The sequence below is a fragment of the Enhydra lutris genome, unplaced genomic scaffold (assembly GCF_002288905.1).
Source record: "Enhydra lutris kenyoni isolate GAN:26980312 unplaced genomic scaffold, ASM228890v2 scaffoldscaffold5, whole genome shotgun sequence".
NCBI lineage: Eukaryota > Metazoa > Chordata > Mammalia > Carnivora > Mustelidae > Enhydra > Enhydra lutris.
In genome coordinates this window covers 25,205,034-25,218,687 of record NW_019154089.1, presented here as the reverse complement: position 1 = coordinate 25,218,687, position 13,654 = coordinate 25,205,034, and the positions used below count along the sequence as shown (strand labels likewise).

The window sequence follows — 13,654 nt, the reverse complement described above, 5'->3', positions numbered from 1 at the left end:
GCTTATCAGTTGTTTGTATCTCTTTCCTGGAAGTACTATCTATTCATGTCCTTTGCCCGTTTTTAATTGGATTACTATTTGTTTGTTTGTTTGTTTGTTTTAATTAAATTATGAGGGTTCTTTATATGTGTTTGTTCCTTATCAGATTTATTACTTGAAAATGTCTTCTCTCATTATGTACATTGTCATTTCACTTTTTTTTTTTTTTTAAGATTTTATTTATTCACTTGACAGATAGAGAGATCACAAGTAGGCAGAGAGGCAGGCAGAGAGAGAGGGGGAAACAGGCTCCCAGCTGCACAGAGAGCCCAATGCGGGGCTCGATCCCAGGACCCTGAGATCATGACCTGAGCCGAAAGCAGAGACTTAACCCACTGAGCCACCCAGGCACCCCGTCATTTCACTTTCTTAATGATGTTGATTGAAGCACAAAATTTTGCCAAAGCCCAACATATCTCTTTTTTCATTTGTCTCTTGTTCTTTGGCATTTAACAATCCTTTGCTAATCCTAGGTCATGAAGATTTATCTCTGTTTTCTTCTAAGAGTTTTACAGTTTTAGCTTTTACATTTAGGTCATTGATCCATTTGAGGATTTTATATACAGTGTGAGGTAATGGTCTAACTTTATTCTTTAGCATGTGGATATCTAGTTGTTCTCTTTTCTTTTTTTTTTTTTAAAGATTTTATTTATTAATTTGACAGACAGAGATCACAAGTAGACAGAGAAGCAGGCAGAGAAAGAGGAGGAAGCAGGCTCCCCGCCAAGCAGAAAGCCCAATGCAAGGCTCAATCCCAGAACCCTGGGATCATGACCTGAACCGAGGGCAGAGGATTTAACCCACTGAGCCACCCAGGCACCCCTCTAGTTGTTCTCTTGCCATTTGTTAAAGATACTATTCTTTCCCTATTGAATATTCTTAACACCCTGTTGAAAATCAACTGACCGTTTATTTATGGTTTATTTCTAGACTCTCAAATATATTCCACTGATCTATCCTTGTACTTCCATACTGTCTTGATTACTAGTGGTTTGTAATAAATTTTGAAACCAGAAAGCATGAATCATCCTACTTTCTCCTCTTTCAAGATTGTTTTGACTATTCTGGGTCCCTTGCAATTCCATATGAATTCCAGAACCAGCTATTCAACTTTTACAAAGAAGTCATTTAAGATTCATATAGGAGGGGTGCCTGGGTGGCTCAGTGGGTTAGGCCGCTGCCTTCGGCTCAGGTCATGATCTCAGGGTCCTGGGATTGAGTCCCGCATCGGGCTCTCTGCTCAGCAGGGAGCCTGCTTCCCTCTCTCTCTCTCTGCCTGCCTCTCTGTCTACTTGTGATCTCTCTGTCAAATAAATAAATAAAATCTTTAAAAAAAAAAAAAAAGATTCATATAGGAGGGGCACCTGGGTGGCTCAGTGGTTAAGCCTCTGCCTTCGGCTCAGGTCATGATCTCAGGGTCCTGGGATCGAGTCCCGCATCGGGCTCTCTGCTCTGCAGGGAGCCTGCTTCCTCCTCTCTCTCTCTCTGCCTGCGTCTCTGCCCACTTGTGATCTCTCTCTGTCAAATAAATAAAATCTAAAAAAAAAAAAAAAAAGATTCATATAGGAATTATGTTGAGTGTGTAGATAGGCATGAGGTATTACCATCTTAACTATGTTACGTCTTCTGATCCATGAAAGTGAGGTGTTTTTCCAATTATTTAGATCTTTAATTTCTTTCAACAATGTTTTGGCATTTTCAAAATGTAAGTTTTATACTTCTTTTGTTGAATTTATTCCTAAGTATTTTATCCTTTTTAATGATATTGTATATGAAGTTATATGTGAATTTCATTTTTAGGTGGTTCGTTGCAAGTATATAGAAATAAAATTGATTTTTGTGTACTGGTCTTGTATTCTCCAATCTTGTTCAACTCATTTATTTGTTGTAATAGTTTTTTTTAGTGGCTTCCTTAGGATTTTTTGTATAGAAGATCTTTCATAAATAGAGGTAGTTTTACTTCTCTTCTAACAATGCATTTGATTGTCTAAGTCCCTGGATAGAACCTCCAGACAATGTTGAAAGAAGTGATAGGAGTGAACATCTTTGTTTTGGTCCTGATTTGGGGGAAAGCTTTCACCCTTTCACCATTAAGTAGGCTATTAGCTGTGGGTCTGTCAGATACTCTATCAAGTTGAGAAAGTTTCCATTACTAGTTTTTTTAGTGTTTTTTCATGAAAGTGTGTTAAGTTTTTCAGATGCCTTTTCTGTGTCTATAACATAATCACATGACTTTCATTCTATTGATATGATTTCTTAAATTAATTGATTTTTGGATATGTAATTAACCTTGCATTTGTGATAAATTTCACTTGGTCATGGTGTATAATTCCCTTTTTATGTTGCTGGATTCACTTTGCTAATTTTTGCTAAGGATTTTTTCATCCATATTCCCAACAGATACTGGTCTATAGGTTTTATGTAATATCTTTGGTTTTGGTATCAAGGTAATGCTGATCTTATAAAATTAGCTGGGAAAAATTTTGTCTTTTTTACTTTTTGAAATAGTTTGTGAATAATTGGTATGAATTCTTCACTAAATGTGCAATAGAATTCAATAGTGAAGCCATCTGGACCTTGACTTTTCTTTGTGGTTAGTTTTTGATTACTATTCAGTCTTTTCACTATGAATCTATTCAGATTTACTCTCTTTTTGAGACAGTTTCGGTAGTTTGTGTCTTTCTAGGAATTTGTCCATTTCATTTCAGTTATCTGATTTATGGATATGTAACTGTTCATAGTACTTTTTTTATAATCTTTATAATTTTGGTAAGGTCAGTTATCATATCCCTTCTTTCATTTCTGATTCTAATAATTTGAATATTCTCATCTTATTTATTTATTTATGTCTCTTTAGCTCTATGAATGTATTTGTAACGGCTAGTTTAAAATCTTGTTTGGATCATTCCAATATCTGGTTACTCTTGCAGGCAGTTTTGGTCCCCTGCTTTTTTCCATTGTATAGGTCATGATTTCCTGTGTATTTGTACATTTTTGTCAGGTAATGGATATTTTAGGTTACATATTATAGCACTTCTGGTTATAGCCCTCTCCTTCCAGGCCTGTTGTTATTTTCTTGTTCATTTGTTTGGTAATTGGCTGGATTGTGCCAGTGAATTCTGTTCCTTCTCTCCACCCCAAGTAGTGTTGTCCCTCTGATGTTGCTACTCAGGACTGTTTGGTTTAGAATATGCCCACAATCACCCTGGCATGACACTGATTTTGGTAGGGCTCTTCCTCTATTTCCCTGATCACTTGTTAAACTCTTGCTAGTTGCTAGATTACTAGTTGCTATTGCTCTATTATCTTCAGCAGTGCCCTGGTATATAATTGCTCTACAAACTAACCCAATTAAATTCTTGCTCTTTCATTGGAATTGTGTCTGAGGTCAGTGATTATGTTCTGACTCCAGAAGGGCTCCTCCCAGCTGTCTTATCCATCAGTTTTAAACCTACAGTTTAGCCTACATTATTTTTTTTAAGATTTTATTTATTTATTTGACAGAGATCACAAGTAGGCAGAGAGGCAGGCAAAAAGAAAGAGAGGGGGAAGCAGGCTCCCCGCTGATGTCAGTCTCGATTCCAGGACCCCGAGATCATGACCCAAGCTGAAGGCAGAGGCCCAACCCACTGAGCCACCCAGGTGCCCCTTAGCCTACATTTTGAATCACCGCCCAGTTCCCTTTCACCACCAGCTCTATGATTATTCACAGCACCCTTCAGCTTGAACTTCTCTCAGTTCTATTCCAAGTAAAATCAGCCCCTTTGGCAAGAAATTAGGAGCTATGTGTTTTATAGCCTACTTTCTCCCCCCCTGCCCCGGCCCCAGCCCCCAGAAAAAATCTTTGAGACAGGGTTCTGGAGCTGAAGTTGGAGAAAATGACCGGCTTTTCTCGGAGTGACACATCTGGCATAGGAACTGAGTGCTTGGTGGACTTGGGGGAGAGGGGAAAGGGGAACAGCCTGCGGTTCTCTCAGCTTGCCTCTCGTGGTTTCACTGGGAAGCAGGTTAGTGGAGCTGTCATTCCAGTGGTTGATCTCTGCATTTAATTTGGAGATGAACTTTTATCAGATACATAGCTTTGTCACTGTAGAGTGGCAAGCAGATTTAAATGTCTCATTTTGTCACAGCCCTTCAGAGACATTTTTAATTTGTATTCTTAAAGCCTGTATCTAGTAGTGATTTTTGCCTTTTAATTTGGTAAAAGAACAACTTTGGAATTCGTCAGTAAAGTGGATAACACATTTCAGCAACATGAACTTTAATTATTTACTGTCTATATTTTTCTTACATAGGAGGTGTCAAAACTCCGCTCTCAGCTTGCTAAAAGAAAACAAAATGAGACAAAACTTCAGGAGGAATTGAATAAAGTTCTTGGTATCAAACATTTTGATCCTTCAAAGGCTTTTCTTCATGAAAGCAAAGAAAATTTTCCTCTCAAAACACCATTGAAAGAAGGTAAGAAATGAATAAATGTGTAAGTGACATCTTCCTTTGGATTTGCTTTGACAGCATTTCCCAAGTTATCCTTTTTTATGAACTGTGAGAATTTGTTGACAATTTCTGAAGTACTAAATCCATACTAAGATTTTTGTGTAAATGCCTTTTCTTTCCTCCTTTTTACTCTCAGTTTTCCACATGTCTAGGTCCCACCTCCAAGCCCAGTTTAGGTCCCATCTTCCTTGAAGCCTTGTCTGACTTTTTTGCTTCTACCTACCCACCAACCCCACCTACCCCCAGAATTGTTCCCTCTTTCATACCCTCAAAATTTTAACCTAAACGTTGAATTTGTAGGTGTGGAGAAGTAAAGTTTTCTTTTTTGACTATGAATCTTTTTATCTTTGACAATAAATCAACATTGGTTGAAATAGTGAATGAAGAAATGTAATTATGTGGGACACCTGGCTGGCTCAGTTGGAAGAGAATGCAACTCTTGATCTCAGGTCATGAGTTCGAGCCCCACATTAGGCATAGAGATTACTTAAATAAATAAAACTTTAAAAAAAATTTTCAAATAGAAATAGAATTATGCTACAGAATGCAAACATTGCTTCACCTACTTTATAGAAGATAAGAAATGCCTGTTTTTAGTTTATAATGACTGATGGATTAGTTTTAACTTAGAAGACTAATACCTCTTTCTGATGATTCTTCCAGGCAATACAAACTGCTCTTGAGCTCCTATGGACTTTTAAGAATGATGCAAGTAAACATCGGAAAGACCTGTTAAAAATTATTTTATTCTTACTATTTTTATTATTGTTATTGCTACTGTCACTGTTACTATGTTTTTAATGGATGTTTTTAATGTATTTAATATTAACTTCCTATTTTTAAGTATGTGAAGGGAAGTTCAATATTTTTTACCAGCATGACTTCTGATATTTTATTTTGTATTGTCTGTATCTCCTCCTCGATGCTTACCTTTATCACCTTATTCTACACCTTCTCACAGGCTTTCCAACTTACAACTCATCCCATCCAATCAACATTCCTTTAAAAAATTTTCAGATTATTATTCCCCTACTCTGAAACCTTAGATGGTTTCCAGATTCTAATCATAGGTTTTTAGCTTGATACCGGAGGCCTTTTCTAATCTGAACCTCTTAAGCTAGGCTAAAACACCTTGGTTTGTTCCTGCCTCTACTTGGATTGTCTAATAAGGCTCATTCTGTCATACCCATCATCCATTTATCCAGTTAAAATAAGAAAAAAGGTTATGCCGAACTCCACAGTAATCTCTTTGTCTCTTATCAGGGTCACTGAGTTGGTCAGTAATTTGCAGATTCCTCCTAAATTAAGATCTAGAGTTTCGCCTGAAAATCTGCATTTTTAATAAACTGTGCAGTCAATTCTTAGATACACTAAAAAATCTAAGAAACTATCCTCAAGAGAATTTGTCTTAGAGTGCTTGGCTTCTGACAACTGGCTGCTTGATTAATATTTGTGTAATAGGAAATAAAACCACACATTAGTCATTTACGCATTATTCAACTTATATTATATAAAATTACATTAATGGTTTTATTTAAGGTATATTTCTTTTCTTTGCTCTGCCCCCCCCTACCTTGTCCCCAGAATCACACATGGTAGTATATTATTTAGAAAATGGTGATTCTTCATCTAAAATAACTGATTTACAAAGTTGGTATGCTACTATAAGCCACAAGTTCAGAAAAAATGTAGAAACTAGAAATTTTTTTTTAATTTTTAAATTTTTTTATAAACATATAATATATTATTAGCCCCAGGGGTACAGGTCTGTGAATCGCCAGGTTTACACACTTCACAGCACTCACCATAGCACATACCCTCCCCAATGTCCATAACCCCACCACCCTCTCCCTACACCCCTCCCCCACCCTCAGTTTGTTTTGTGACATTAAGAGTCTCTTTTGGTTTGTCTCCCTCCCAATCCCATCTTGTTTCATTTATTCTTTTCCTACCCCTCCTAACTGCACCAACCCCCCCGTTGCATCTCCACTTCCTCATATCAGGGATATCATATGATATAGAAACTAGAAATTTGGGACGCCTGGGTGGCTCAGTTGGTTGGACGACTGCCTTCAGCTCAGGTCATGATCCTGGAGTCCCGGGATCGAGTCCCGCATCGGGCTCCCGGCTACGCGGGGAGTCTGCTTCTCTCTCTGACCTTCTCCTCGCTCATGCTCTCTCTCACTGTCTCTCTCTCAAATAAAATAAAATAAAATCTTTAAAAAAAAAAAAGAAACTAGAAATTTAAAAATTAGAAATTAGAAAAAAATGCACTTCAAATATAAAGACAAAAATAGGTGAAAACTAAAACTTTTTTTTTTTTTAGACTTTATTTATTTGAGAGAGTAAGCAAGAGAGAGCAGCGGCGAAGGGAGAGGGAGAAGCAGACTCCCTATTGAGCAGGGATCCCAACATGGGACTCGATCCCAGGACCCTGGGATCATAATCTGAGCTTAAGGCAGATGGTTAACTGACTGAGCCACCCAGGTGCCCCATAAAACTTTGAGTGTTAAAAGATATACCGTGCTGAGACATGACATCAGCAAGATGGCAAAATAGAAACCTTGGACCCTCCTCTCTCCCATAAACATACTGAATCAGCGATAATGCAGAGACAAATTCCCTTTGTGAGCAATCCAGAAACTAGTTGAGAGTGCCAAGAATATAAGTAGGGATCAGAAAGTCTCTTCAAGGGACGCCTGAGTGGCTCAGTTGGTTAAGCGGCTGCCTTCGGCTCAGGTCATGATCCCAGCGTCCTGGGATCGAGTCCCACATCGGGCTCCTTGCTCAGCAGGAAGCCTGCTTCTCCCTCTGCCTCTGCCTGCCACTCTGTCTGCCTGTGCTCACTCTCTCTGACAAAAAGACAAAAAAAAAAAGAAAGTCTCTTCAACAGTGTTGGGAAAACTGGATATCTAAATGCAAAACTAACCACACCAAAAAAAAAAAAAAAAACTCAAAGACCTTAAACTATAAAACAACTGGAAGAAAATACAGGAAAGCTTCATGATACTGGTCTTGGCAATGATTTCTTGGTTATGATACTAAAAGTCAACAAAACCAAAACCGGACAAGTGGGACTTTGTGTTTTTTTCTGCATAACAAACTAACAACAGAGTGAAAAGAACCTGCAGAGTTCAAGAAAATAATTGCAAACTGTATATCAAAGGGGTTAATTTCTAAGATGTATAAGGAACTGCAACTCAATAGAAAAAAAAAAAAAACCTGTTGCAAAATGGTCAAAGAATTTGAATAGCTACTTCTCCAAAGAAAACATACAAGTGTCAAACAGATATAGGAAAAGATGCTCAGAGGCACTAGTTGTCATAGAATTGCACATCAAAATCACACAGATCTATCACTTCACCCTGTTAGGATGGCTATTATCAGAAAAAGAAAAAAAGAGAGAGAGAGAAAAGTGTTGGCAAGGATATGGAAGCATTGGAACCCATGTACATTGTTGGTGAGAATGTAAAATAGAGCAGCCACTATGGAAATAGTATAGGGGTTCTTCAAAAAATTTAAAAAGAGAATTACCATATGATTCAGGAATTCCACTCCTGAGTATTTATCCAAAAGAATTGAAATGAGAATCACAAAGAGATACTTGCACTTCCATATTCATCGCAACATTTTTCACAGTAGCCAAGGTGTGTAAACAAATGCCCAAGACAAATGAATGGATTAAAAAAACGTAGGAAATATTACTTGGCCTTAAAAAAAAAGAAGGAAATCCTGCCATATGCAACAACATGGGTGAACTCTGAGGATATTATGCTAAGTAAAATAAGTCGATCAAAGAAAGACAAATGATACATGCAGTTCTACTTACATAAGTTATCTAAAATTGTTAAAATCATAGAAGCGGTGAGTAGAACTGTGGTTGCCAGAGGTTGGGTGGAGGGGGAAATGGAGAACGTTTAATCCAGTCATGCTAAGTGAGTAAGTTGTAATGATGTGTTCTACAATATCATGCCTATGGTTAAAAACACTGTATCTTGCACTTAAAATTTATTAAGAGAGTAAATCTGTTAAGTAGTCTTACCACAAATTAAAAAAAAAAAAAGGGCAGGATAATGTAAACCAATTGAAAACAAAAAGCTAGAGTGGCTATATTAAGAAAAAATAAAACAGATTTCTGAGCAAAGAATATAACCAGGAATATAAAGTTCATCTCATAATGATAAATGGGTCAGATCAGTAGGAGGACAAAATGTAAACAAAGCACCCACTCATAGTTTCAAAATGTGTAAATCAAAAATAGATTTGCAGGGAGAAACAGAAAAATCTATAATTAGAGATATCAATACCCTCTCTCTGGGCACCTGGGTGGCTCAGTTGGTTAAGTGTCTGACTCTTGATCTTAGCTAAGGTCTTGATCTCAGGGTTGTGAGTTCAAGCCCTATGTTGGGGGGAAAAAGAAGCCCCCCTCAATAAGTGGTAGAATAAATATATAGAAAATCAGAAAGGATATTGAAGATTTGGACAATACCCTGAACCAACTTGATTAGACTGGCATTTATAAAAAACTAACCAACAACTGTAGAATATACATTCTTTTTATGTAAACATACAAAATTTACCAATATTGACTATATCCTAGGCCACAGAACCAGTTCTCAGTGTAAATGGATTCCAGTCATACCTGGTATATTCTTTTCCACAATAGAATTAACTGAGAAATAACCGATCTCTGGGAAACCCGTAGATAGTTGGGAGACTAAATAATGCACTTCTAAATAAACCATGGGTCAATGAAAAGATCAAAAGGGAAATTAGAAACTATTTCGAAGAGAATCAAAATGAAGACACAGTGTATTAGAATATAGGGAATGCTGCTATATCTAAATCTACTAAAGCAGATTTAGAATAAAATTATCTCACTGAGTGCCTATATTTCAAAAGAAGAAAGGTCTCAAATCAATGCCCTCAGCTTTTAATTTAGGAATGAGAAACAGAAAAGCAACTTAAACCCAAACTAAGTAGAGGAAAAGAAATACTAAAGATCAGAGCAGAAATCAATAAACTAGAAAACAGAAAAATAATAGAGAAAAGTCAATGAAAGTTTATTTATTGAGATCAATAAAATTGATAAACCTCTAGCTAGACTGATCAGGGAAAAAACTGCCAATATTAGGAATAAAAGAGGTATTATTTTTGTGATGAATATATTTACTACCTTAATTATGGTGATGGTCTCATGGGGGGTGTGTATGTGTATATGTCAAAACATCAAATTGTGTATCTTTAATATATACAGTTTTTTATTTGTCACTTATACCTCAATAAAGCTCTTAAGACAAGTAGTTTATTCTCAAACTAAAGTCTTAATGTTGGGATTATTTTTTGGACTACTGGTATAAAATGGCTTTATTTATGAAGACTTGTTTACTTTTGTATGTGTTGTTTTTTGTTAATATTTGTTTTAAATCAAATTAAGTTGCATTCTTGCATTTTTTTAAAAAAGATTTTATTTATTTATCTGACAGGGAACATGAGCAAGGAGAGAAGGAGAGGGAGAAGCAGGCTTCCCACTCAGCAGGGAGCCTGATGTGGGGGTATTTCTTGCATTTTTTTTTTTTTTTAATTTGAGTTTTGTGAGGAGGGTTTCAAAATTTTTTTTAATCATTGAAAGAAAATTCTCAAGAAAAGAAAATATGCCCTTGTTAAAATTGCGTTTTCAAAAATGACTATAAACAATATGAAGCTAACAGTTTCTTCCCTTTTGAGATTATGAAGAAAATGGAACAGCTTGTTGGGAGGAATCTGTAATACCACGTTTGTGATGGCTTCAGACTGAGAAGGTTGAGTCCCAAACTTTATTTTTTGTCCTCTCCTAATCCTCATCATCCCCAACATTATAATCCTTCAAGTATGATATAAATATCTTCATCTCATTAAAGAAAATACCATAGTAGATATCTGGAACAGTTTTATTAAAGTGTATTCCTAGCATCTTGCTAACACTACCTCAGTAACTTCTGAGAAGCTTCTAGTCTTCCACATATTGGAAAGTGTTTATAGTTAAGGCCTAATGAAGATTTACAGATACTCCGCTCCTAAAGCTAGGCTTCTGATCTAGGCCTTAAGTGATCGAGTTGATCTCAGTTTTCCTCCTATTGCCGACAATATTTTTTTCCTTTTTTTTTTTTTTAATTTTATTTATTTGAGAGAACGGGAGCAGAGGGAGAGGGAAAAGGAAAAGTGGACTGTCCCATGAGTGTGGAGCCTGATACACAGGGCTCGATCCCAAGACCCCAAGATCATAACCTGAACTAAAGTTAGATGTTTAACTGACTGAACCACCCAGGCACCCCACAGATGGTCTATACTACTATCTCCCACCCAACATGCTTTTCTTCAGTGTGACCTTGACACACTTCCATTGGGAGATAGATGGTGGTCTCTCCTCCCCATGAGTCTGGGTGGGGCCTATAACTACAGTGGAAGTGGCACTATTTAACTTCAGCAGCTAACTCATCTACATTAGTGTTATCGCTGCTCTAACAAATTAACACAAATTTAATGGCTTTCAAGAACACAGATTTATTATCCAACAATTCTAGAGGTCAGAAGTCTGAAATGAATGTTATAAGGCTAAAATCTAAGTATTGGTGGGGCTACCTACCTTCTGGTGGCTCCAGTGACAAATCAGTTCTCTTGTCTTTTCTAATTTTTTTTTTTAACGGATTGATTGATTGATATGAGAGAAAGGACAGGGAGAGAGCAGAGAGAGAAATCTCAAGCAGACTCCCCACTAGACAGAGTCCCACTTAAGGCTCAATCTCATGACCCTGAGATCATGACCTGAGCTGATATCAAGAGTTGGACGTTTAATTGACTGAGCCCCCAGGTGCCCCCTGTCTTTTCTAAGTTCTAGTGACCACCTACATTCCCTGGCCCATAGCCCCTTCCTCCATCTTCAAAGCATAACTCTCCAACTTCTGCTTCTGTTGTCACACCTTTCTTATTCTGACACTCCTTCCTCCCTCTTCTAAGGTCCCTTTTGATTATATTGGACCCACACAAATCATCAAAGTATCTAACAACCTCTATGAAATTCCTTTTGTCATGTAAAGTAATAGCCACAGGTTCCAGAGATTAGGATCTGAACATCTCTGAGGGAGCCATTATTTTGTTTACCACAGTCATCAAAGATGCTACAGCATTTCTGTGGTGTTCTAGAACACTCACTCTTGGAATCCTGCCTTCTTCAGTTGATTCCCTGCCTTAAAGCCCCAGGTGATGTGGAGCAGTACTGAATGGCCTGGTCCAAGCCCTGCCCAAATTACAGATTCGTGGGCAAAATAAATAACATCAAATATAACAATAATTGATCCTAAAATTCTTACCAGACCACCTTCTGTTTAATTCACTTTACTACTTAGATGTCATGGCTCACTACTCTATCTTTCCATTTATTTCCTCGCACCTTCCTGTTAAAATGCAACATGTACAAACTGAACTGTCTGCATCTTATGATTTTGTACCCAGGCTGTTGAAAAGTACTAAATAAAATCCTCTAATATCAAAATTAGTAGCCATGGCAAGGTCCTGCTTTCCAACCTTAACTAGGCTCTTGAAGTCACCTAATAATTCTATGTTTCTTTTTCTTTCCCACTTTTTTTTAAAGTAGGCTCTGCAAAAAACGTGGGGCTTAAACTCACAACCTTAAGAGTCGAATCCTCTACTGACTGAGCCAGCGAGGCACCCCTCTTTCCCATTTTTTATTTTTCTCAAACCTCAGACTTCAGCCCCACCCTTAGCCAATGAGAGCTACTTCCACTTCACAAAGAGAAAAATAATCAATGGTGGAATGTCTACAAAATACAGGTTATTCAATAAGTAGTTTGGGGATAACTGGCTTTCCATTTAGGGGGAAAAAGTTGTATCTTTTGTGTCACTTTCAAACCAAAAATAAATTACTGATTTAAATTTTTTAAAAAAGAAGAGGGGGGGGGTGCCTGGGTGGCTCAGTCGGTTAAGAGTCTACCTTCAGCTCAAGTCATGATCCTAGGGTCCTGGCATCGAGCCCCAAATCAGGCTTCCTGCTCAGTGGGGAGCCTGCTGCTCCCTTTCCCTCTGCCTGCCACTCTGCATACTTGTGCTCTCTCTCTGTCAAATAAATAAATAAAATCTTTAAAAAAAAAACAAAAAACAAAAAAAACAGGCACCTTCCTGGCTCAGTGAAGCTCAGGTCGTGATCCCAGTGTTCTGGGATCGAGTCCCGCATCGGGCTCCTCGCACAGTGGAGAGTCTGCTTCTCTCTTTCCCTCTCCCCTTCCCCCAACTCATGGTCTCTCTCAAATAAATAACTAAAATCTTTTTTTTAAAAAGCCACTATAATCATAGTACATAATAATGTGTCTTCATAATTTCAAAATGGAGAGATTTTCTAAAGAAGATTGAAGCCACAAAACACAGCTGTGATTTCATAAAAAGTAAAAGAATCCAAATGGAGAAAAATTCCATGGTCAACTGACAAGCACATATGATCAACAAAGCAAATTTCTTCTGATTAGAGAGTTTTATAAATTAAGGATAACACCAACTGTCCGAAAGTAGGCAAGATCTATGCAGATAGAACCCAGAAGAAATGCAAGGGTTCTTTATTTTGGAAAGGATAATCTGACTTATCATCCAAGAAAATGCAAAATAAAATGAAATTCCAACATTTCTATATCAGATTAACAATGATCAATGATGATACACTATAGGTATATCACTATATAAAAATCAACTGGACAGTATCTGCTAAAATAAAAAATCATTGGCCCTTTGATCCAGAAATATTTCTCCCAGGGCTTTGTCTTTCAGCTATCTACACAAAGACTTCAGTGTAAGAATGCCCCCTACAAAATTGTTTGGAAGCAAAGACAATGTAGGTCTTTGATTAGCTAAGTAGTTAACTAAGATCTTGGTTTGCGAAGTACTTAGCGATCTAGCAGGAGTTTCCAACCCTTCCAGGTCAGGTCAGGAGATGAGTACTAAGCTAGGACCTGAAGAAATGGGTAGGAGTGTCAGGAAGATCAGAGATATGAGGATTCAATGGAAATGTATTATCAAATGGGAAAGTAAGAGAGTTTGCCCCCTTTGATAAACAACATTCAGTATCACCAGGAGA

The 13,654-nt window shown here is 37.3% G+C and overlaps 1 protein-coding gene across 2 annotated transcripts in view; it reads left to right on the top strand.

Moving 5' to 3' along the window:
• The window catches only part of LOC111141008 (hyaluronan mediated motility receptor), a 38,711-nt gene extending 32,704 nt beyond the window's left edge, over window positions 1-6,007 (top strand). For both annotated transcript variants that reach the window (XM_022493321.1, XM_022493322.1), the window contains 2 exons: window positions 4,335-4,497; window positions 5,197-6,007. In XM_022493321.1, the coding sequence (XP_022349029.1) occupies window positions 4,335-4,497; window positions 5,197-5,216 (183 nt within the window). In that variant the 3' untranslated portion in view covers window positions 5,217-6,007. The remainder of the gene's footprint in view (window positions 1-4,334; window positions 4,498-5,196) is intronic.
• The last annotated feature ends 7,647 nt before the right edge of the window (window positions 6,008-13,654 follow it).